We start from the raw sequence: 23,511 nt of genomic DNA, 5'->3' as shown, positions 1-23,511 counted from the left end.
ACAATTCCACACACAATAGCTGATAAGTTTCTTTATTCCAGTGCTTCACTCAGGATTTGGCATGCAAGTAGCGCCACCTTGTGGAAGTTTATAATTACAGCTCAAAAACTTCATGAAAACTTCAAAAGATTTAATATTCACCCCTGCATTACATAATATTGCACGTATACATCTACAAAAATCCTTTAATAAAGATTTTACATTATGATATTGGAGGTATCAGATGAATCTTCAGTCTTGCATTAGTCCTACAATAAACAGAGAGAAAGACAAACATTAACCTTCAGATTTTTATAAGAATATAAGGGCCATGTGAGGCGGTTATCGCCTCCGAGAGACTCTTAAAGTGCACATTTCATTCCATTGCAGACACCGTGTGATAGATATGTGCTTTTATCACCAGCTCACGCTCTGCTGTATCTCTCGCCGCGAGTCGTCTACAAATGATCCTGAACACCACGCAGAATGAAAGATCAAACACTGCACCCATCACGAAACCCCTCCGCTGCCACATTAACATTCATTCTGCATCTCTAGCACTGCTGCGCAGATTTCACAATAGTGTTGCAAGTAATACACATTTAATGAAAAAAAACATGTTTACAGTAAATACACTTATTATGAATGTCTATGGGTGAAAACATACTGAAATGCACATGGTTTCTAAAGCGTATTAATAAAAAATCTGTTATGCATGTTAACATAAGACTAGTAGGATCAATTATCTATCTATCTATGTGTGTGTGTATGCAATTTTTGAATAATACAAATATATGTGTGTGTGTGTATACAGTATGTGTGAGTGCATGCATATACACACACACACACTAACACACACACACACCAAATATTTAAATGTAATTTAAATTTTAGTTTTTTTATAATTTCATTAGTTTGTTAAAATGAAAATTATAATACATATATACACATATATATATATATGTAATTTATTTTAGTGTATTAAATTACTGTTTTTTCTAATCTTTTTTTAAATTATATATATTTATAGTATAGCCTATTTTTATAGTTGATACATTGTTATTTAAAATACCAATGTATCAGGTAACTTTTAATCAATTCTCTTTGAACTACTTTCCCTGTAGAAGTGTAGGTGATACTAAGGTAATCTGTCCTCACTAAACAGGTTATTGTTTTGCTTATAACAAGGTTCTAGCGTATTGTTTGGTTTGTTTATACAAAGATCTTATCGGTGTCTAAATAAAGCGGTTATTTTGGTTAAGTTCCAGAATTCCGGGTGTCTCTAAACGTGTGCTAAGTGAGGTCTAACTGCAGGAATGCTGCGTGGGACGGGAAGAAATCACAGTTAAACTTTCCAGGAGACCCCGAGGAGTGAAGTCTCTATTTCAGCCGTTCAGCTGGACCACACCTCCAGATCAACTGGTTTTACCAGACACCACTATCACAGCCTTTATGGAGCCCAACCCTGCTGCCTGTGGTCATTGTGTCTATCTGCTGGCTTCACATACATAATTAATACTAATAAATGCAATATAACTCATTCCCGGTTTATACTTTGCTCATATTAATACCTTCAAACTGTACCTGTGCATTAATACAGTACGTGCATTAAAATGATGTAAAAAAAAAAAAAAAAAAACGGTTACCGAATCGCTGGAAGACGAAGACTTGTGACCGTCCTTCTTCTTGTGATCCTTGTCTTTCTTCTTCTTCTTGTCTTTGTCTTTATGTTCTTTTCCTTTGTGTTCTTTGTGCTTATCTTTATCCTTAGAATCACTCTGAAAACAACCAATAAATACAATTAAAATAACATCTCATATTTCATTAAACAGCAGACGGACACGTGGATTTCTGCACTCTTTGTCAGTGATTATGAATACTCATATTTCCTATTTAAACAGGAAGTTGGGACGGGACACATTAAATAGTTTGTTCCTTTATTTAAAATGATTACAGTGTACATATATGGACAGGCTGCTGACAGACATGAACTTAAAATCTTGAACTGAAGATGTTTTTCAGAAACCTTTAGACAACTGTCCCGAGAGAGATTAGTCAAATTCAATATCTGTAACAGTATCAAACTTATTTCCATATGCAAAGTTTTTCAGGGATATCTGATGTTTTCAATACTTCCCCTTCATCTTGTCGAGTATAACACTCACAAGATGTTTCTTATTATCAATATTGATCACGTTTTTGTTTTTATAATAGGATAAACTGTGATTTCTGAGATCTTTAAGCCATTAATCACAACACAAATGTCTCTAGTGTCGATTTTAATTTAATGGTTGTTTCTGATCAGATTATTATGTACAAATAAGTTTACCTTGTCTTTGGACTTTTCCTTGTCTTTATCCTTCTTTCCAAACCCAAAGATTCCCTCCACTTGTTTGCCCTCTGACTTCTTCACATCTTCATCTGGAGAAAGAGAAAGAGTGAATAAAAACGCATTCGTTTATATTAGTTTCATGATTCAAAAATACAAAAAGATAAAGTGTTGAATTAGCTTTGCAGTGGTTTACCTGCCATGTTGAACTGCTGTAGTTACCGACGTTTGTGAAGATCTGTGTTTTCAGCCGAGGACTAAAAGAGCTTGTCTCATGAATATATAATTTACATCATCTGACGTCCGCAAAGTCGGATTATGTGATTCGCTGAACGATGGGCGCGAGCAGGTAAACGACAGTTAATCGGCGAATAAGCGCAAGGCTTGGCTCATGAATATTAATGAGGTTGGATGACTAAGCGGTCGCGCAGTATAATCTCGCGTTCAGGTGATTTATTCAGGTGTGCATTCACGGAAGTATCTGTTCTCCACTCCTATTTCAATAACAACATATCCACGCCCATATACAGAACACACACACACACACACACACACACACACACACACTTATATAACAAATCTAAATATAAAAACGGTAGGAAATTTACAAAATGTCTTCATGGGACATGATCTTTACTTAACTTTTTGGCGTACATTTTTTTTAAATATAATTTTGACACATACAATGTATTTTTGCCTGTTGCTTTGTGGTCCAGAGTCACACACACACACACACTACACACATTTATATATATAAACTCTTTGTGTACTGTAACTGAGACTTGTTATAGGACTTATAATTACTCTTTTGTTGATTTTAATTGCTTCCAGTTACCTCACTTGTTAGACACTTTGGATAAAAGTGTCTGCTAATTGACTATATATCCATATATATTAAGTGTTGTACTGTGTTGTAAATAAAAGAGTATAGGACAACATTTTACACCAGTTAATTTCTCACAGTAAGTTTATTTTGTCACTTTATCATTAGTCACAAGCCTGCAATTGCTATTGGATATATCATTATTATCCAGTGTAAATATAGTCTTCAGTTCATTATTTTGACCTTTACTGGGCCGTGTTGTCACTATATACTGTATGGGATAAATAACAAGAATGATTTTCATAGATTATGTATATGCAGTGCAGAACTCATGTAACAGATACTAGTACTGAAATTTTAGTTTGCAAAAATATTACTGTAATTTACATAAATGCTGCAAATAGGTGTTTGAAACCAACATGTAAAACACACTGCTAGAGAAAACAAGCATTTCTGCAATGGGATTTTTTTGACTCAAAACCTCACAGTTACTATAAACATGAAATCCCTTAGGACATTTTCCCTGTGTGACAACCTGCCCCGGCCTACTCATGTCTTCAGTCTTCAGCTTTAGTCCTGCAAATAAAGAGAGAGTAATGTTAACTTTCAGTTTCTATGAAAAAAAAGACAGTTCAAGTGCATTTAACTCTACATAAATGATTTGCGAAACACGAATCTCATGCAATCTGGTTTCTGAAAAAAATCTTTTGAGTGTCCTCCCTTCAACAAGTAAACCGGTTTGTCTGCATTACAGGGGCGGACCCATCCAGCAAACTATGAAATTCAGTCTATGAAAGCACTCGACTTCAACCAGGTGCTTTTAAAGTAGTCTGACACATTTAAACTGGCCAGGTTTGTTTTATAATATATTACTTACATGTAAGAATGAAGAACATGAAACATGACGTCAACTGGTAGAAAATATATGAAGATTAGCTTCAAACATGGCTCATCCAATCAGATCATCAGAATGATTCATTTGAGTCTTTTGTTTTGAACTGTAGTCAAGCAAAACTGAAGAATGGAGCATGTGCCCTAGATAGTGCATCTTTAAGACTGTAAGTGTGCACCACGCCTCAAGATCAGCCGTTTTTATGAGATGCCATTATCACGTCATTTATCCATCCTCAGTAAACAAATGTGATTAAAACGTTAGTAACCTGTTCTTTACTCAAACTTTTTCTGCTCATAGACAAACTAATGGTAGCAAACTGCACCAAAAAACAGCAGAAAAGAAGCCGATATACTTAAGATCTCCTTCTGTGTCTCACAAAACCAAATTCATTTGGGCTTGTTTTAATTAAGTGTTTATAAAATCATAGTAAAAGCACAAAGTTACCTCATCACTGGATGAAGAGGATGACCTGTGCCCGTGTCCACGTCCCCGGCCGTGTCCATGTCCATGTCTGTGTCCGTGTTCATGACCGTGTCCGTGTCCATGATCATGCCCGTGCCCCTTTTTGTGCTCTTTATCCTTCTTCTTTTCCTTGTCTTTGCACTTGTCCTTCTCTTTGTCTTTGCACTTGTCCTTCTCCTTGTCTTTGCACTTGTCCTTCTCTTTGTCTTTTCACTTGTCCTTCTCTTTTTCTTTGCACTTGTCCTTCTCTTTGTCTTTGCACTTGTCCTTCTCTTTGTCTTTGCACTTGTCCTTCTCTTTGTCTTTGCACTTGTCCTTCTCCTTGTCTTTGCACTTGTCCTTCTCTTTGTCTTTGCACTTGTCCTTCTCTTTGTCTTTTCACTTGTCCTTCTCTTTTTTTTTGCACTTGTCCTTGTCTTTATCCTCTTTGCAATCAGTCTGAAAATGCATGCATAAAAGAGTATAATGCATCACATTCCAAATACCAGCATGTAGTAACGTCATTATTAACCCTCAAGGGTTGGGCAACATTTTTTGAGCTCTTGAAATGAGTCTTCTGGGTTGAACTCAACACAAAACACTGTTCACAACACATTTTGCTTCAATAATCTGATTTTAAACACCTTAGGAACCTGAAAAGTGACTTTAAAGAAAAAAAATTTGGAGTGGAAGGGGTTAAAAGGTTATGCAAACATTTGAATTAATAGGTAATTCAGATTATTAACTGTCCGATCACATTATAAACACTTTCCAAATGTGTTGTTTTAATATAATTAGTGATAAAATTATATTAGTTAGTATACTTATACATTTTCCTTATCGTTTTTTAGTAATATATTTAAAAAATGATGTATAATTATTTATAATTTAGTTATAATTATTCATAATATATTTAAGAATTATAAATGTTTTTATTTAATTAGTTATATATTTTTTATCATTTATGTCTGTAACCTTTGGCTTTTAATTTTAAAGTTTGAGTTATTTTCATTTATGTTTTTGACATTTTTTTATTTTATATACAATTTATTTCAGTTTTAGTTTCTGTTAATCAAGTTAAACTAAGTTTTAGGTTTTTAGTTTGAAATCAATATAACATAGAATTTACAATAACATTATAAGTTATGACATGCATGTTGATGTTCTAATAACAGAAACTGTGATTTAGATTTTTCTGTGTATTAGAAAACCTTCACGGACCATCATAACTAAAAATATTCTTACCTTTGGCTTGTCACTATCTTTGTCCTTGTCCTTACACTCTTTATCTTTATCTTTTTCTTTGTCTTTATCTTTTTTTCCAAACCCAAAGAGCCCCTCCACCTCGTTGCCCTCCTGCTTCTTCACCTCATCATCTCCAACAGCTGCTCAAAAACAGGAATAAAGCTGTTAGTTTCTTTTAGAAATCAATCAGTGTGTGTTTACCGATATATAACTGTTGTATCTGTTTACCTGAGCCCAGATCGAAGTCCATGATGAAGCAGTGAATGTGATCTGATCGAGAAGACAGCAGTATTTATCATCCACATAATGTTTCTACCGGGATCCACCCAGACTCAGAGATTCCAGACAGTTGTTTTTTGTGCCTCATTAATATTAATCACCATGACGGAAGATTCGCCGCAGCTGATTGGCTGAAAGACAGACAACGCTAAGTATGCATTCAAATGAGCGAAACTCTTTACTGTGCTTAGCAACGGCTTTGATCATGAATATTAATTAAATAGTCTCAGCTGATTGGCTAAGAGACGTCGATGAGTAGGTGAGTGAGCTGACTAAATAAGAAATAGCTTGTGTTTATTAATTATGTAGTGTGGTGTGATTTAATTTGATATTTTGTTACTTCTTTTTTGTTATGTGTTTTCTTTTGTTTGGGAAGTGCTTGTATGAGTCTTCTGTAACAATTTTAATCTGAAGTGTAAACACATTCAACAACTTATCTGAAAAAAAAGCACAATAACTCCCTATGTTGGTTTATGCAAAAGGAAGGCCCTTTTGCATAAATAAATAAATAATAAAAAACATAACGTCATTTTGATATACAAGAAAGAACAAAGAAAAGAAAAGAAAAGAAAAGGAAAAGAAATAAGGACACAAAGGCAGAAACACAGGAAAAATAATCAGTTGCATGAATGTACCAAAGCAATCACAACTTGTTCAAAAGAATGAGAAACATCTAAGGTTACGTATGTAACCCTGGTTCCTCGAACAAGACGCTGCGTTGAGAACGTTTGGGGAACGCGTCCAGCGTGACGTCTCTGAATAATGTGTATAATCAGTCCAAAGGAAGGGCGAGACGTCATAGGTGGGTGACGTCAGAGACCAGGAAGTATGAAAGCATGAGCGGCGAAGCCGGAAATCAGCCTCAAAGGATGAAGCAAGCGCCGGCGAGATATGCCGGAAGAGTGGCACTGCGACGCAGCGTCTCGTTCCTTCGAGAAACCAGGGTTACATAAGTAACCTTAGACGTTCCTCTTCAGGAACTCGAGCTGCGTCGAGAACGTTTGGGAAATGACAATGCCCACGCCGCCAGACTTTCAAATCTCTGCCTAGTGTGGAAGAGCACAGCTAAAGCAAGAGAAGGAGCCTGACAGAATTCGGGGACAACCCGTCCAATGGCCAAACTTCAGAAGGATTGAGTCTTGACCCCCAGGAGAGGGGAGATCAGAGGACTCGAGGCTTAGAATAACATCCTGATCACTGCTTAGCATAAGCTTCTTATGGCCGGAGGCCTCAGCCTCAGCGCACCATGGAGGAAACATATAACCAAAGGGTTTCTGCTTCCTGACTGGCCACCATGGCCGCCACGTAGACCTTCAGGGTGGAGTGGGTCAACCCTGCGGTGAGCCTGCAGGAACTCCAGCACTGTACCATCCGGGCAGTTAACTGGGTCGAGCTGTTGCTCTCCGCACCAGGAAGTGAAAAGCTTCCACTTCAAGGCATACAGTTTCCTCATTGAGGGAGCTCTGGATTGGAGAACGGTCTTACAACCTCGGTTGAGAGACCGGAAGCTAAGGGTTGTGCCTCCTCAGAGACAGCACCTACAGCCTCTAAGCTCCATGCGGGGGGCACCCTCCGCCTGCGAGAGGAGATCTCTCATGACGGGAACCTCCCATGGATTGCCGTTCAAAAAGAGAAATCAGGCCCAGGAACCATACCCGGCCCGTCCACTACTAACCTACTACACCACTACTAACAGCAGCCGGACTCCGTCCCGGCACACTCTCTCCAGAACTCCCGAGAGCAGAGCAATCGGGGAAAAATGTACAGATGAAGCCTCGGCTATGTCTGTACCATGGCGTCCGGCCCCAGTGGAGCTGGATGAGTCAGAGGAAGCCAGAGGGGACAGTGCGATGTCTCTCGAGTCGCAAACAGATCCACCCTAGTCTGGCCAACATCTCTAACTCTGCTTCATCACCTCAGTGTGAAGCCGCCATTCCCCGGGCCTCGGCCCCTGCCTCAACAGGATGTCTGCTCCCATATTAAGATGCCCAGGAATGTGAACTGCTCTGAGCGAGAGGAATTCGTCCTGGGCCCACACAAGGATCTGGTACGCTAGTTGTATAAACGGCGTGAGTGCAGACCTCAATGGTGGTTGATGTAAGAGACCACCGCTGTTGCTGTTGGTGCGCACCAAAAAATGGTGACCTCTTAGGTCTGGGAGAAAATAACAAAGTGCACGAAGCACGGCCAGCATCTCCAGGCAGTTGAAGTGCCATGTCAGATGGCGACCACTCCACAGACCACGGGCAGGGTGGCCACTCATGACCGCACCCCAGCCGGTGAGGGACGCATCCATCGCTAGCATCATGCGGCGACAAGGAGCTCCCAACAACGGGCCCTGGGACAAGAACCAAGGCTCCCTCCACATATCCAAGGCACGTAGGCAGCGCCGCGTGACTTTTAGCATGCGAAGTGGGTTTCCCCTCAGGGAGAACCCCTTGGTCTTGAGCCACCACTGTAGGGATCTCATGTACAGCAGGCCAATAGTATTCACGTTGGACGCAGCTGCCATCAGACCCAGCAATCTCCGTGACTGCTTGACAGTGAGTGACCGGCCTTCTCTCACATTCGCAACTGCAGTGAGGATCGACTCGATCCGAGCAGGTGACATACATGCCTGCATCGTGGGTCGAATCCCACACCATGCCCAGATAAATGGTTCTCTGAACTGGAGAAAGCACACTTTTCTTGGCGTTAAGTCTTAACCCTCAGCTCTTTCATGTGAGCGAGAACGACACCTTGGTGCCGAACCGTCATCTGCTCAGATTGAGCTGATATCAACCAATCATCAATGTGGTTGATTCGTGAAAGTGTGGGGTGAGAGTGCAAGACCAGTGGAAGATCCGTATTGGTAGGCTTTTGCCCCCAAAAGCAAACCTCAGGAACTTCCGATGAAGAAGGATGGAGATAAGTGCATCTTTTGATAGATCGTGACACAGGCGTGTTAAACCTCAGTCCCCTGACTGAGAGGTTCAAAAGCACAGATCTAGAAAAGGACACAACACCTCATCCTTCCTTGGAACAGTGAAGTACCGGCTGTAGGACCCGGACTCTGCAACCCAAGGAGGGACCACCTCGATGGTCTCCGTCCTCAGAGAGAGTCTACTTCTGTTCCATTACCAGAGCCTGCTTGGGGCCCACCAGAATTGGATTCTGTGGCCTCTCACTACAGTGTGCAGGACCCACTTAGACACATTTGGCAGTAGTTTTCACGCTGCAATATAGTCTCCTAAGGGAATCAGCCTCTTAAGACTGATCTCTGGTTGCATCAGAGAAATTAGCTCGGTGCCCGGAAGCGGCGCACCGGCAGGAGACAGCCGAACTAGCTGCTCTGGAAACCTCCCAGGAGGTCGCGAGCCTCTTAGCACCGCTACGTTTCCGGGCGGTAACTGAGAGAAGCGCTCGCTGGAGACCGCTGCACCCTGGAACACCGGCAGGGTTGGCAGATCGATCTCCTGAGGGCACTGAGGAGAGACGGGCACCGTGTAATGCGGTGTACACCGCTCCTCCCCAGAGGGGCCTGCCCTCCGAGGTCCTGAGCCGCAGCATCAGGACTCTCGTAGCTGAAGTCTCCTAAAAATGACGGTCCTCAGACCCACAACATCTGCTAGGAAGACTAGACCAGAGCCTGCTCGGGGCAGGACCCCGTGAAGTACATTGGCAGGGGCTCCCACACCGCCATGTGACCTCCTAAGGGAACCAGTCTCGCGCCTAGAGCCACTACCTTGGTGCCCTGAAGCGGAGGACCGGCAGGGGGCGACTGTACTAGCTGCTCTAGAGACCCCCGTAGAGGTAGCGAACCTCTCAGCACCGCTACGTTTCCGGACGGTAACTGAGGGAAGTGCTCACCGGAGATCGCTGCTCCCTGGAACACCGGCAGGGTTGGCAGAACAATCTCCTGAGGGCACTCTTGAGAGACGGGCACCGTGTAATGCGGTGTACACCACTCTTCCACAGAGGGAGCTGGCCCTCAAAACATCCTAGGTCTAGGTGTCAGGACGTTATGATGAAGGCTATCCAGCGAAAACAACGGCTTTCCACTAGAAGCCATCGGCCTGGGAGCACCACTTTGACTCTAGTGTCTGCGGAGTACAAAAGTGACACCCCTGGCACGTGGGGCTGGAACACGGTTGGAACTGCTCCGCCCAGCATCCCCTGACCGCCTCAAGCTCCTCAGAGGAACCGCAGCGCTGGTTTCCAAGCCTCGAGAACGAGCTCTAGATCTAGTGAACACGGGTGGAGATAGGACTAGCCGTCTCCAACCCGTTCGCCAGATCATGTGCGATTCCCGCTATCGCGGTCGCCGCCATGCCTCAGCACCAGCGAAACCGCGACTGCAAGATCGCATGCACGGACACACTCCTCGGAGCGTGCCCGGCGAGAGCGGAGCGCTTAACAGCGAGAAAAGCACAATCAGTCCCCCGAGAGCTGACTGCACGAGCTCCACTCTTCATTAATGCTGCTTATGTTAATATTAATATGCTTGTGTGACTGGTGCTTGTGCAACTGGCGAGCTCATCGACGCCTTTCCACATCAATCTCCTCAGAGAAAGACAGGCAGCGCGTCGCACCCTCTCATCGGGGAGAAAGTACCGCAAACGCGGGCTTCCGACCACCGAGAGCGGGCACCGGATCTGGTGGCTAAGAAAGAAGATAGGGACTTGCCCGTCTTACATTCCTTCCAGCAGATCCGAAAGCGAATCCCACGAGCACAACCACCGTTCCGCCTCGGCGAAACCAGGGCTGGCACCGCGAGAAACACCAGTGAAAGCTCTCTCCTCAAAGAAAGCCTTCTGAGAGTGAAGCAAAGGCTTGCATCGCAGCCGTCAACTCCCTCGAAAGCTGACACTGCGCGCTTCACTCTCAAGCAGACAACACACGAGCTGCGTGTGTCCCCACCTTTTTTCTTTTTTTTTTGGCAGGGAAAACACACAGCCTGAACGCTGCCTGCTCTCGCCCAAAACTTCTCTTGATTGAATCTTTGACAATGGAGTATATCAGTGGACAAACGACACTAAATAAGACTCACAAACAGATAGCAAATGACACACAAACAGACAGGGCCAGCTTTGGGGCGCCATCTGCTGGATGGGGCGCAAAATTGCAGAATTAAAAAAAAAAGGGGGGCTCTTTCGCCTTGGGCACCAAATAACCTAGAGCCGGCCCTGCACACAGAGCTTCGCCGCTCATGCTTTTATGCTTGCTGGTCTCTGACGTCACCCGCCTATGAAGTCTCGCCCTTCCTTTGGACTGATTATATACATTATTCAGAGACGACATGCTGGACGCGTTCCCCAAACGTTCTCGACGCAGCTCGAGTTCCTAAAGAGGAACTGTTTTTAATATATGCACAAGTGACTAGATGATGTGCATGTTGAATAAGTAGTTTTTAGAATTTTATTTTTGATCTGAGAAATGCCACTGAGAAAAACTAATATAATTGTTGATAATAAGTACTGTATTTTTATTTATGTATGCATGTATCTACTAGCACTACTGTGAATGTGAACAATTTCATATAACCAGTCATTAAAAACACTAAATCCTGTTTTAAGAGTTAAACTAGGCTTTGACAGAAACAGGATTATCCAACACAACCGGTTTATGAAGCTCTTCCCCTGGTATCCAGACATCAGTCTGCAGGAGTGTCAGGTGTATCTCATATGGGTGGTTCTGCTTTAGTATAACACTCAGAATGATGAGCATTTGGAATGCATTGTAAAATGAATGTATTGTAAGTCTTTGGGTAAAAGTGTCTGCCAAATGCTTAAATGTCAAATAAACCATTTGGAACCTGCTGCAATAAGCACACATCCCCCTGATTTTATTCCTCTTGTGTTTCCACCCTATGTAAAAATCCTCCCTCCAGAAATATCTCCCTGACAGGAAGTAGATGAACTTCTCTAAAAACGGCCCCAGCCCGAGGCGCTTCAGGAAAGTATCTAGGTGTGGTTTCTGTTCACGCCCTTTGCTCCACAAATGCTCTGCTTCTGATTATTCCAGCACATGATGACAGAAAACACTCCTTGAATAATTTTCACATGAACTGCATGTGGTTCGCTTACATGCTTTTTAATAGTATCATTCACAATCATAATATTCTCTGAATCAGGCAAGATACATAATTATTCAATAGACAACAGTGTGGGTTAAACGCTGTATTCTATTCCCTCTACCACAGACTAAAACAAATACACAGTGATCATAAGCATTCACGTCTTAAAGTCTATCTTCGTAGCACTATAACAAAAAAAGTACTGTGGCCATTCAGTGATTGTATCAGATGGTTAAATGTATATTCCAGGGCTCCCCAAATAGATCACAGTGGAGACTGCAGGGAAAGAAAGTCATTCTAAGCATTATTTCTATATCATTCACACAATTGTTTTTTTTTTCTGAAAAATTTTAGTTGGACATTCATATAATTCTTTTTAAATGTAACAATTTGTTTCGGAATGTTCAGAGAACATTCAAAAGTAACATTTCCATAACGTTTGCCAAATGATAAGATGGAATGTTCACTTAATGTTTGAAAAAAAAGAACAACAACTTTTAAGCATTTAAAAGAGATTTTGAACGTTAAGAGAACAGACAGAAATCATGTTTTTGTAACTTAATTGGAATGCTAGAAAAATGCTCTTAGATCATATTTTTGTTAGCTGGGTAAAGCCTATGTTTAGCTTTTTACCTCTGCTGACTATATTAAGGCCTTAAGTTGTAAATTTGTGACACTGGACCACAAAACCAGTCATAAGAGGCAATATTTGGGAGAGATACAACTATTTGTAAATCTGGAATATGAGGGTGCAAAAAAAAATCGAATTAAGAAAAGTTGTCCAAATGAACTTCTTAGCAATGCATATTACTAATGAAAAATTAAGTTTTGATATACTTAGGTTAGGAAATTTACAAAATATATCTTCTTGGAACATGATCTTAATAGCCTAATGATTTTTAGCATAAAAAAATGTTTAATTTTGACCCATACAATGTGTTGTTGTCTATTGCTACAAATATACTTGTGATACTGATGACTGCTTCTGTGCTGCAGGGACACAGATGTGATGTAAGAATCATGCAGGAGTCTTACAAACAAACGTCATCACTGCAGCACTCTAAAGCCTCTCAAAACATGGTACTGCTATGGCACTGTTGTGTAAGTGTTTCTCATGATGTGAAGTGTGAGGTGTATCTGCTGCTCGTGGCTCTGTCGGTCTCCAGCGTGTTTCTCTGAGGATATCCCATCAGGCTCTCGATGGCAGACAGAGGCCTGCGGGGGGCGCTGCTGCTCTCTGTGTGGCTCAGGCTTTCAGAAGGCAGGCTGGAGTAAACTAGAGATGAAGAAATCTGAGAGCCACAAGTTCCACAGCTGAATTCTCTCGAGCCGAATGACCCCGAACCCCCTGACCCTCCTTCAGTCTTCAGCGAGGAGTTTTCTCCGTGCTTATCATCTGATATGGCTTTCTTCTGTAGAGGAATAACAATAGAGGTTTAGTTTAACTGCTGGGAGAGAACTTCACCACCATGTCACACGACAAGGAGAAGTGAATTTCCTCTAGATCTTACAGAAAATAAAAGCTGTCATAATGAGAAATACCACAGATTAAAATAAACAAGCTTGGATTAGCTCATACATGCTTGTCGTCATGGTTTTCTGATCCTGAAGACTTTCCTGAGTCCTGGGATTAAAACAAAAGCAACAAGACAAACTACATCAAATGTGTGACCTTGACATTACTATATATATATAAAATTGTTTTACATATATTTAAAATTGGAAAAAATCGCTTATTGTTGAATGATTGACTTTCTAAAGCGAGTTGCAACATTTTCTTTGCATCTACTAGTAATGCGGGTTAAACAGGTGCTAAACCAGTCCTGCAGGTTTAGACGAGTCTTTAATGGAAGGAACTGACGATGAACCACCTTTTTACTCTTCTTGTCTTTCTTCTTTTTCTTGTCCTTTTCACTTTTCTTCTTCTTCTTCTTCTTCTTCTTGTCATCATCGCTGTCTGAGGAGGAGGACGAGGAGCTGCTGTTGGATGATGAAGAGGAGCTGGACTCCTGAGGATGGAGAGGTCAAATATATTCAGGGTTCATGTATTTCTCATGTACTCCGCGTGAATATTTAATAAAGAGAGATTTTACTTTTAGATTTTACCTTTTTCTTATGCTTCTTTTTCTTTTTCTTCTTCTTCTTCTTCTTCTTCTTCTTCTTCTTCTTCTCATCATCACTGTCAGAAGAAGAGGAGGAGCTACTTGATGACGAAGATGAAGAAGAATCCTTTAAGAAACAAGAGCAGAGCAATTATTCAGTCCGTGTTTGTCACATGCATCTGTAAATCTGAATAAACCCATATGGAAATATATATATAGATGACATCTATAAGGTGATTTATAATTTTTACATTCATACATTCTCTGGGTAGATGGAGGTATACTGTATGTTTATAACATACATAAAAGCCTCACAGTACAATTTGCATATGTTAATAATATATATATATATATATATATATATATATATATGAATTTCAACTTTCTAATAGGTTTCACATACATTTCTACCTCACATAACATAAGACTTCATATATGGAAATGTATTTCATATATTACATTTAAGAATAGAAATCAATCTGACCTTTACTTTCTTCTTCTTCTTCTTCTTCTTCTTCTTTTTCTTCTTCTTCTTCTTGTCATCATCACTGTCAGATGATGATGAACAGCTACTCGATGATGAAGATGAATCCTTAAGAAACAAGAAAAGCCTTGTTCTTCAGAGTACTTCTAAGAAATCGTAGGAAATCAGTTCAAGGTCAGGTAGCTAATCTTTACCTTCTTCACTTTCTTCTTCTTCTTCTTCTTCTTTTTCTTGTCACTGTCGCTGTCTGAGGAGGAGGATGAGGAGCTGCTGTCGGATGAAGAAGAGGAGCTGGAGTCCTGTTAGCAATAATAACAGAAATATTTTTATAGGTTTCCTTTTTTTGTTATTATTTAAGCAATGCATTTTTTATTCATGCTGAACAATGCCTTTTCTCCATCGAGTTATAAAATCCCACTCTTCATTTTATTCCAATGTGCAATTTTCTGTTCCACTCACAAATCCATCAGTTACAGACATAAAATGGGTTAAAAACAGCATTTAATGTGGACTTCACAAAAATAACAAATGAATACTTCAAATCACTAAAGTAATATAGCTAATCAGTTGAACTGTAGGATGCCTTCTGTTTAGAGTACAGTAGAATTTAATTAGTTTTAAATCAGCTTCGATTTGCTTTTACGGTCGGAATTATGCATTTTACAAATGTAAATTATGAACCAGCCCACCAATAACATATGCAGCTGTTTATGATGAAGCTTAAAGCTCACTTTATCTTTCTTCTTTTTCTTTTTCTTGGGTTTCTTCCTCTTTTTCTTCTTCTTGTCATCGTCACTGTCTGAAGAACTGTCCGATGAAGAGGAGGAACCGCATTCCTTCTGAGAGACAGAGACGAGTTTAGGGCATGAAAATCATGTTTTGCCCAGTTGTGATTAATAAAGCTAATCTGTTATTAGTGAGAGATGGAGATCAGTCACCTGCACACAGAGAAGAATCACTTTTACTAGCACGGTTCACGGGAAAGCGTGTTTTTACACATGCAATTGGATGATTAATGAAGCATTGTTTTTGTTCGTGTTTTTGTGTTAATGTACAAACCTTCTTCTTTTTCTTTGTTTTCTTCTTTTTGTCTTTCTGCTTGTCGTCTGCTCCCTCGGCCTCATCATCAGACAGGAGACCGTCGTCCCTGACAACGGTCAAACCCGCAGACGCCACAGGAAGTGCTGCACAGGACAGGAAGTCACTTACATGAGTCATGTGACCACCATTAGACATCCATTCAACATGTTCGGAGTAAAGCAGGCTCCTCACATGCAGTGCTATTTTGTTAAAAAAATGTAAAAAAAATTAGTTTTTATTTTAAATGTTGTTTATTTTTAAATGTTTTCTTGTGTTGTATTTTTTTATAAGTACTTTTTTTTAGATTCATTTCTAAAAATATACATATTTTTAGATTTAGTAATACTGTATGTGTATATAGTTTTCATAATTGTTTTTTTTTATTTCATTTTCAGTTTTAGTTATTTTATTACATCAGGTTAAACTAAATGAAAATGTTTTTCTTGGGAACTAAAGTTCTATTTTATTAAATTTTATTTCTCTCTCAATGCCCGTTTTATTTTAAATAATATTTTTAAATATATTTTAAATAATTTTATTTAAAGTAACCCTGCATAAAAGATTAGGTCAGCACATTTCCATGACTCATAATAACTAGACCATTATTAATAAAATAAAACAAAATAAAATTCTATTACATTACTAAAGAAGTTTCTATGAGACTTTTAAGATATTAAAAATGTTAAGACTTTTCCAAACCATAAAAACCCAACTTTCAAAAATGTATTACCATGTCAATCCTTTGTAAAAGTTACATAAATGTTGCCTTCTCCACCCAGAAATTTAGGATTAAAGAATCTAAACAGGGTCAGACTAGACTCAAATCTGCACAAATAAAGGAACAGACTAAAGGATTCACCAGATGAAGATGTGTCTTCTGTGAGCTTTCCATCCTCGTGTTTGAGTTCAAGCTCCTGACAGACAGAAGAGGAGCAGCATGAGTTTCTCTGACACAAGTTTCTCTTCAGTTCAATCCTGCGGTTTCTTACCTTCTCCTCTTTCTCTGCAGCCGATGCCGAGTCACCTCCTGAATCCTGCAAGTCATAATCAGCTCAATTAGTGAATTTGATTTGAACACTTTGAACTTAAACTAGTCTCCACAAGCATTAAAAAGAATGAGTCAGGTGCTTTTCATGCTTTTAAACTGCATTGTACCTTCTTTTCCTTTTTCTTCTTTTTCTTCTTTTTGTCTTTCTTCTTCTTTTTCTTCTTCTTCTCATCATCACTGGAGCTGTCAGAGGAAGAACTGCTTGATTCCTGACAGAAGAGAGAGAACTTGCATTAAACAATATGGAAACTTGTTTAGTAGTTGTGATTTTATCTCACAATTCAGAGTAAAACTATAAGGTATAAGATAAGATATAAACTCGCAATTATTAAAATGCCATATTTTGAATGGTTGCATTTTATATTTTTCCATTTTCATCTTAGTTTTAGTTTAATTTTTCTGCTTTTTAAAGAAATGTCAATTTAATTTTTTATTTCAATTATTTTAGTTTGTCAAGTCTAACTTAATGAAAATGAGAAATGTCACACAGACAGACACACATACACAGACACGGACAGATAGAAACAACCAATCACACTAATGCACTGCTTTACCTTCTTCTTCTTCCTCTTCTTGGTCTTCTTTTTCTTCTTCTTTTTCTTCTTGTGGTCATCCTCACTGTCTGAGGAGGAAGATGAGCTGGAGTCCTAAGAAATACAGAAGATGCCGAGATTTCAGATTCCAGACTGATTCTGTAAAATTAAAAGAATTTTATACCTCTGCGCTTCATACCTTCTTCTTCTTCTTTTTCTTCTTCCTTTTCTTGTCCTTCTTCAGCTTCTTTCTGTGTTTCTTTTTCTTTTTCTTCTTCTTCTTCTTCTTGTCATTCTCGCTGTCTGAAGTGATTGCAGCTGCATCCTGGGAAAAATTAAGCAAAGTTAATCAATATATGAACTAAAAAGCGAGCAAACAAAAACTGAGGCAACGAATGAAATGTGAGACATTATGCTGAAAATTTAAACAGTAAGGTAATTTACATAACACAGCAGAGACAGTCTTAAACAGGAGAAATTCCTTTACTTTGTCTTTCTTCTTTTTCTTGTCTTCGTCTCCTTTAGTTTCTCCTGCAGGAGTTAATTCAGTGTTTCCCTCCAGACCTGAAAACATCACAGACTTTAGATGATCACTTGGTAAAAGTCAAGATGATCAGCAGAACGAGTTGTTTTTCCTCACAACAAAAGAATACAATGACCAGTGACTCAAAAATCTCAAAAAATTCCAAAATATCAATGAAGAAAATAATAAAATAAAAATACATCCCAATAAATTATAATAAATAAAAATAAAGAATAGCAATAAAAAAATTATACATAAATAAATAATTTGTAAATTAAATACTCACATAAAAAAATATAAATGAATAAAATCACCAAATCAAATATTTTTACCTATACAATATATATATATATATATATATATATATATATACACAATATATTCTTGGCTATTGCTACAAATATACCTGTGCTACTTAAGGTTTTGTGGTGTAGGGTCCCACACACACAGACACACACGCACACAAATATATGTGTTTGTATTTGTGTGTATGCGTGTATGTGTGTGTTTATATATATTTGACTGAATGCCTTACTTTTACTTTACTCATTTAATCATGTAAAATACAATTATTTTATATATGCAGTGTGCAGTAAGCATAAACACACTCTGCATGGAAAGAGCTCATTTCCTCATGCATCAAATATTTCAGGCTTTTACTTGTCTGTTCAAATAAAGTGAATGTTTGTCTATCTTAGGCCTAAAATCAGAGGTGTTTAATAGAGTAAAATTACCACCAGAGTGAAAGACACACACACACACACACACACACACACAATGAAACACCTGTCCTGTGATTCGTCTTACCGGTTTCTGCGAGAATCCCCAGCTCTGCAGTCTTGCTGATCTTCATTTTCTTCTTTTTCTTCTTTTCATCCTGTTGAGGAGAATGCGTGAATGAGTAAATCTGAGAGCGTGACCCAGATAAGTCAAGAAGAAGATGTAAATGTTGTTGTTTTGTGGTAAACACAAATATTTCATAATTAGGACAGCAGCCATGAGACACACTCTACAAATCCTGTTTTAAAAAGCAAGCTGTGACTGTTGTTCAGCACACCATGACTCAGACTACTTTCCTTCCTCTGCAGAAAAACAGTGGGAAATAAACACAGCCTTTATGTAAAGTTCAGCTGAAAGTCAAAACACACACTGTTACAAACTTGCATGACTTTCTTTGGCTGAATGCAAAAACAAGATGTTCATTAAAATTAGCTGTTCTTCCACTCAACATGAGTATACAATGATTAGTATTAGTAGCTGTCCAGCTCAAAATTAAACACAAATGAAATAAAATATAAATAATATAAATATATAATATAAAAAATAAACACCCTCTAGTCTAAAAACAGGTTAAACACTCTGTTCCTGTGTTTGCTTTAATGTTATTTTCAAAAAACAATCAAGGCAAATTTGAAGTTCCCCCTATAACCAAAATTGATGTAATGTGTGTGTGTGTGTGTGTGTGTTTATGAATGTTAAAAGCTGATTTGGTGAACTCTGTCACTCTGACTTGCAGTGTTGCATTCTAGGTTATGTTTAACATCGGAGAGTACAAATCTCTACACTAAAATACTGCAGACTGTGACACTTTCAACTCCTCAGTATGTGTGAGAAATACAAATTGCCCAAGTACTTAAAGCCCTAGATTTCCACTTACCACAGTTAATTACAGGACAGCAAAGCCATACTGTAACATGGGCACTAGCTGTCACACTGCAAAGATAATTAAACATGAAACCAGTTAAACTTATTAATCTGCTCACCTCACTGCTGTCACTGTCTGAAGATGAAGATGATGATGAGGAAGAGGACGATGATGAGGAAGATGAGCTGGACTTCTGTGTGAGAAAGTGAAAGAGTAGTTGTCACCTGCAAGAACTTGTTTCTGACAGTTGACATACTCTTCTGTGTGTGTGTGTGTGTGTGTGTGTGTGTGTGTTTGTTCTGCCCTCCAGCTCTTTCCCCTCATTGCACAAGAAGGGAGTTGTTCTCTTTAAATGTTGTAAAAAAAAACAAAAAAACTTTTGAGGTCATGCATTCTGAAAACCTCATAAAATAATAATGTAATAATAATAGTGTAATAATCATGCTTTTCTTTTCTGTTTTGTACTGAAATGCATGTATTATTCTTGGATTAATAAACTGTAGCATGCAAAAAAAACATTCCTTTATCTATGTCAAATATCAGTTATATTTATGCATTAAGCAGATGATTTATTTCAACATGATGTACAAAACAGGAACAAAAGCAAGTGTTCAATATCTACACAGTTCCTGGTGTGAAATTAATATGCAGTAAAAGGTTAATTTATGTGCTCATGAAGCTCTAATTAAGCAGGTGGAATGAGCGGGATGCTTCAGGGTTCGCTACTGGGCTCTGTCTTGTTTCGTAATCTAAGTACCTTGCTTCTTTTCTTCTTCAGCTTTTTCTTCTTTTTCTTGTCTTTTTCATCATCCTCACTATCAGAGTAAGATGCAGAGCTGTCACATGACCAGGGTTCATTCTTGATAGGAAGAAATGTGAATTAATATACTTTCACAGTTGATGTAAAAGGAAAAGGAATTTTACTTCATTGTGAACCATCTAAATACAATGTTTTTTTAACTTTCCTACCTTTCCATCCCTCACACCTGGAACTTTTGGATCGATGTCACACACTATCACGGAACAGGCCATGCCCCCATACTCCAGTTCATTCCTGCTCTCGGAGCCTGCAGCTGCACATATACAGTTAAAAAAATATTATTTAAAAATCTTCAAATATCATTCATTAAATATTAATTCTCATTAAACAGCTGCCCTTGAACGTCTAACTTCTATGCCCTTCAATGAATCTATCTATCTCCGTATCTATCTATCTATCTATCTATCTATCTATCTATCTATCTATCTATCTATCTATCTATCTATCTATCTATCTATCTATCTATCTATCTACGTAGTTCAAGTCAGAGGTCAGAAAATAATATAGGCTATATTGCTTATGAAAATCAAGTAAACTCTCTCAGGTACTATATAATATTTATGCAGGTCATTGGTTGAATTAACAGTTCAAACTGCATCAAATAATAATAAGAAAAAAACGCTGTCTACAAAAATGAAAGAGAAGCATTACAGATGCTCAATTCCTCTTTCCTTTAGTTTCATTTTGTCATTCACTTGATTTGACAGATGTTTAGACGGTTGAATTACCTGAGAGCTGTCTGGACTCCATTTGCTCGTCGCGTGAGTCTGCGCTTGGCTCAGCTGACCGCGGACAGGTGAGTTTATGCCGGAGGGGCGGGGCTTAACCGCCACCTCCGCTTTTCCTGCTCATGAATATTAATTAAACCCTGACGTTCGCTTAGCGAGTAGCGACTCTTAACTTCAAACTGTTGAATAAACAGTTTTATTAAACCTACGAGCCTGGAAACTGGAAAAGAGCTTTAGCACCACGTTAGATGTATTAAATATTCATGAAGTAAGACTTTACAGAATCTTGCATTATTATTTCCTAGAGGCATTTGTCATTCGTTTTTAATAAACTTACAAAACCCTTTCAACAGCACTTAATCTTATTTGTAACAGTAGGTGTTGATGTTTCTCACACCCTTTGTAAACTCTTAGAGGGTGTGTGTTTGTATTCTCCTCTTAAAGTCTCTCTTATGTCTGCAAACATGTGTAAAAAGTTCCACGCGGATTTGACAGTGATTTTAAGCTGTTTTAGGTGTAAAAATGTCTCTAATGCATCCTTACATGCGTAAAATATGTTTAGTTTAGCAAATATGAATCATACAAAAAATGGTTTTAGTAAAAGTGTAGTAACCAAGGTTTTTTTTTCGTATTGATTACCATTTACAACCAGTTGTACTACAGATACCATGGTTAAACTATAGTTAGTGTAACAAAACCATGGGTAATCTGTGGTTAACATGGTTTAACTATAGTAACCTTATTCTATATTTTATTTTATTTTTTGGCTTTATACAGTATGTGGTTAAAAACATGGATTATTTTAGTAAGGGTATGGCCAAGAATTAAGGCATGAATATTAATTAAGCTGTTTAAAGGATTCAGGAACCCTCTCCAAAGCTCCGTTCAAATGATTCGCGATCTGATTGGAACGCTTCGAGTCCCGATCTGAATCAAATGTGCGCTCCAAAGTCCTGAAGTGAATCAAATGATTTGTGGTGCACACATTTCTGCCTTAAATCAAATGATTCGCGAACCCGCTCTAAAGTCCAGCTCTGAATCAAATGATTCGCAAACATATTCTTGGAGGGCCTGCAAATTAAAATTTTTAGGTAAAATATAGTAGGCCCTATGTCAAACAGAATGCATTATGCAATTAAAACATTTCAAAGTAAAGTCATGCAGGGGTGAATGGATGATCAGAAAAGTCATGTCTGATATTTTGGATTACTTGGATTCTGGTGTTAATATCATATTATGCAGCATCAAATAGTTATTGCTTACATGTAAATAACAAAACCTAACATAATGCACATATAGATGATGGTTACCACTAGTGTAAAACTGCTGACTCACAGTGACTCAGAAATCATCAGGCTCTGTGTCATGATGTCATGTTTTTCCATGATGTTACAAAACAGCTTGAGCAACTGAAACTCTTATAGCGGGTTATTACAGTTTATATGCAATTGAGATGCTCATTTACTTGTGTATAAATGTGTATACCTTTGTGATTTCAGGATCTGGTCAAGTCTCACATGATAAAGAAAACTAATTATATTTAAACGATAGTAATACAGTAATACATGCTTTGCAGATATTATTGTTCCGTGCCTAAAATACACAATAAAACACTATCTTACTAATTAATACTGTGCTGTTTAGACACAGTATGTATTATATGCAACAGTAAGACTGTATCCAGAATAGTAAAGTACCATAGTATTTCTGCAATATATAGTAAAACCTCCAACCAATGGTTGGTCATTATTTATGGAAATAAAAACAGTTGTTTTGAATTTTAATTAAATTTTGTGCAAAATGATAACACTTTCATAGTCCCACCAAATATTTTATTTCATCACGGTCTTTCATTTGTCAAGTCAAATACTATTCTTATTTGTAAAAGCGATAAAAAGTGTATCATTAATAATAATAATAATAATACTTTATAATAATATAATTGTTTTTACTATATTTTATTTATTTAGCTTATTTTTAGCTTAAATAACAACAACAACAACAACAACAAAATAACTAATGAATGAATAACAACATCTATAATATCATTATTTTTTTTAGCTTATAATAATAGTGTATTATATAGAGCGGAATAAAATACATTTTAAATGATTTTTATTATTTATTTTTAATAAGCATATTTCCCATATGTTTTAAACTTAGAAAGTATATTAATACTACCACTACTACTAATAATAGTAATTATTGTTTTTATGTCATTGTATTACGACTTAACTTTAATCAAGTAGTCTGAAATGGCATGAAAAGCTAATCATTTTGCATTGTGGGTTTCAATATTTTATATTCGTAAGAGTTCACCTGGTTTTCCGTGTGTGCAGTTATACTACATATTGTGCTCAGAATTCATACTGTATACTGTATATAGTATGTTATGCTATTCTCAGCGAGAGAAGACGCTCCACTGAAGACAGAGGTGAGGAAGCTCCTGTTTTTGGCTGACATTGGGTAGTGTGTCGTAAAGCTCCTGTGGCATTCTAGGAA

The 23,511-nt window shown here is 38.3% G+C and overlaps 3 protein-coding genes across 3 annotated transcripts; all 3 read right to left on the bottom strand.

Moving 5' to 3' along the window:
- Positions 1 to 16: 16 nt before the first annotated feature.
- On the bottom strand, positions 17 to 2,608 carry LOC132108343 (putative uncharacterized protein DDB_G0292636). Its single transcript, XM_059515044.1, has 4 exons — positions 2,505 to 2,608; positions 2,309 to 2,400; positions 1,626 to 1,757; positions 17 to 248 (listed from the first exon to the last, which is right to left on the bottom strand). The coding sequence occupies exons 1-4, from the start codon at positions 2,509 to 2,511 to the stop codon at positions 243 to 245; spliced, it is 237 nt and encodes a 78-aa protein (XP_059371027.1). The 5' UTR covers positions 2,512 to 2,608; the 3' UTR covers positions 17 to 242.
- An 823-nt stretch (positions 2,609 to 3,431) lies between these two features.
- LOC132108342 (probable zinc transporter protein DDB_G0283629) lies at positions 3,432 to 6,091 on the bottom strand. Its single transcript, XM_059515043.1, has 5 exons — positions 5,941 to 6,091; positions 5,713 to 5,852; positions 4,903 to 4,926; positions 4,471 to 4,662; positions 3,432 to 3,707 (listed from the first exon to the last, which is right to left on the bottom strand). The coding sequence occupies exons 1-5, from the start codon at positions 5,960 to 5,962 to the stop codon at positions 3,702 to 3,704; spliced, it is 384 nt and encodes a 127-aa protein (XP_059371026.1). The 5' UTR covers positions 5,963 to 6,091; the 3' UTR covers positions 3,432 to 3,701.
- Positions 6,092 to 12,822: 6,731 nt separating this feature from the next.
- LOC132107539 (uncharacterized protein DDB_G0271670-like) lies at positions 12,823 to 18,669 on the bottom strand. Its single transcript, XM_059513659.1, has 15 exons — positions 18,624 to 18,669; positions 17,781 to 17,857; positions 17,493 to 17,618; positions 17,315 to 17,407; positions 16,868 to 16,969; positions 16,702 to 16,746; positions 16,572 to 16,626; positions 15,692 to 15,816; positions 15,364 to 15,471; positions 14,827 to 14,931; positions 14,633 to 14,740; positions 14,153 to 14,275; positions 13,918 to 14,055; positions 13,626 to 13,670; positions 12,823 to 13,458 (listed from the first exon to the last, which is right to left on the bottom strand). Exons 1-15 carry the CDS (start codon positions 18,667 to 18,669, stop codon positions 13,159 to 13,161), a joined length of 1,596 nt encoding a protein of 531 aa, XP_059369642.1. The 3' UTR covers positions 12,823 to 13,158.
- Positions 18,670 to 23,511: the final 4,842 nt, after the last annotated feature.

Source organism: Carassius carassius, chromosome 28 (genome assembly GCF_963082965.1).
Source record: "Carassius carassius chromosome 28, fCarCar2.1, whole genome shotgun sequence".
NCBI classification, from domain to species: domain Eukaryota; kingdom Metazoa; phylum Chordata; class Actinopteri; order Cypriniformes; family Cyprinidae; genus Carassius; species Carassius carassius.
Note: the sequence above shows the minus strand (reverse complement) of the source record. Positions and strands in the feature narration are given on the sequence as shown.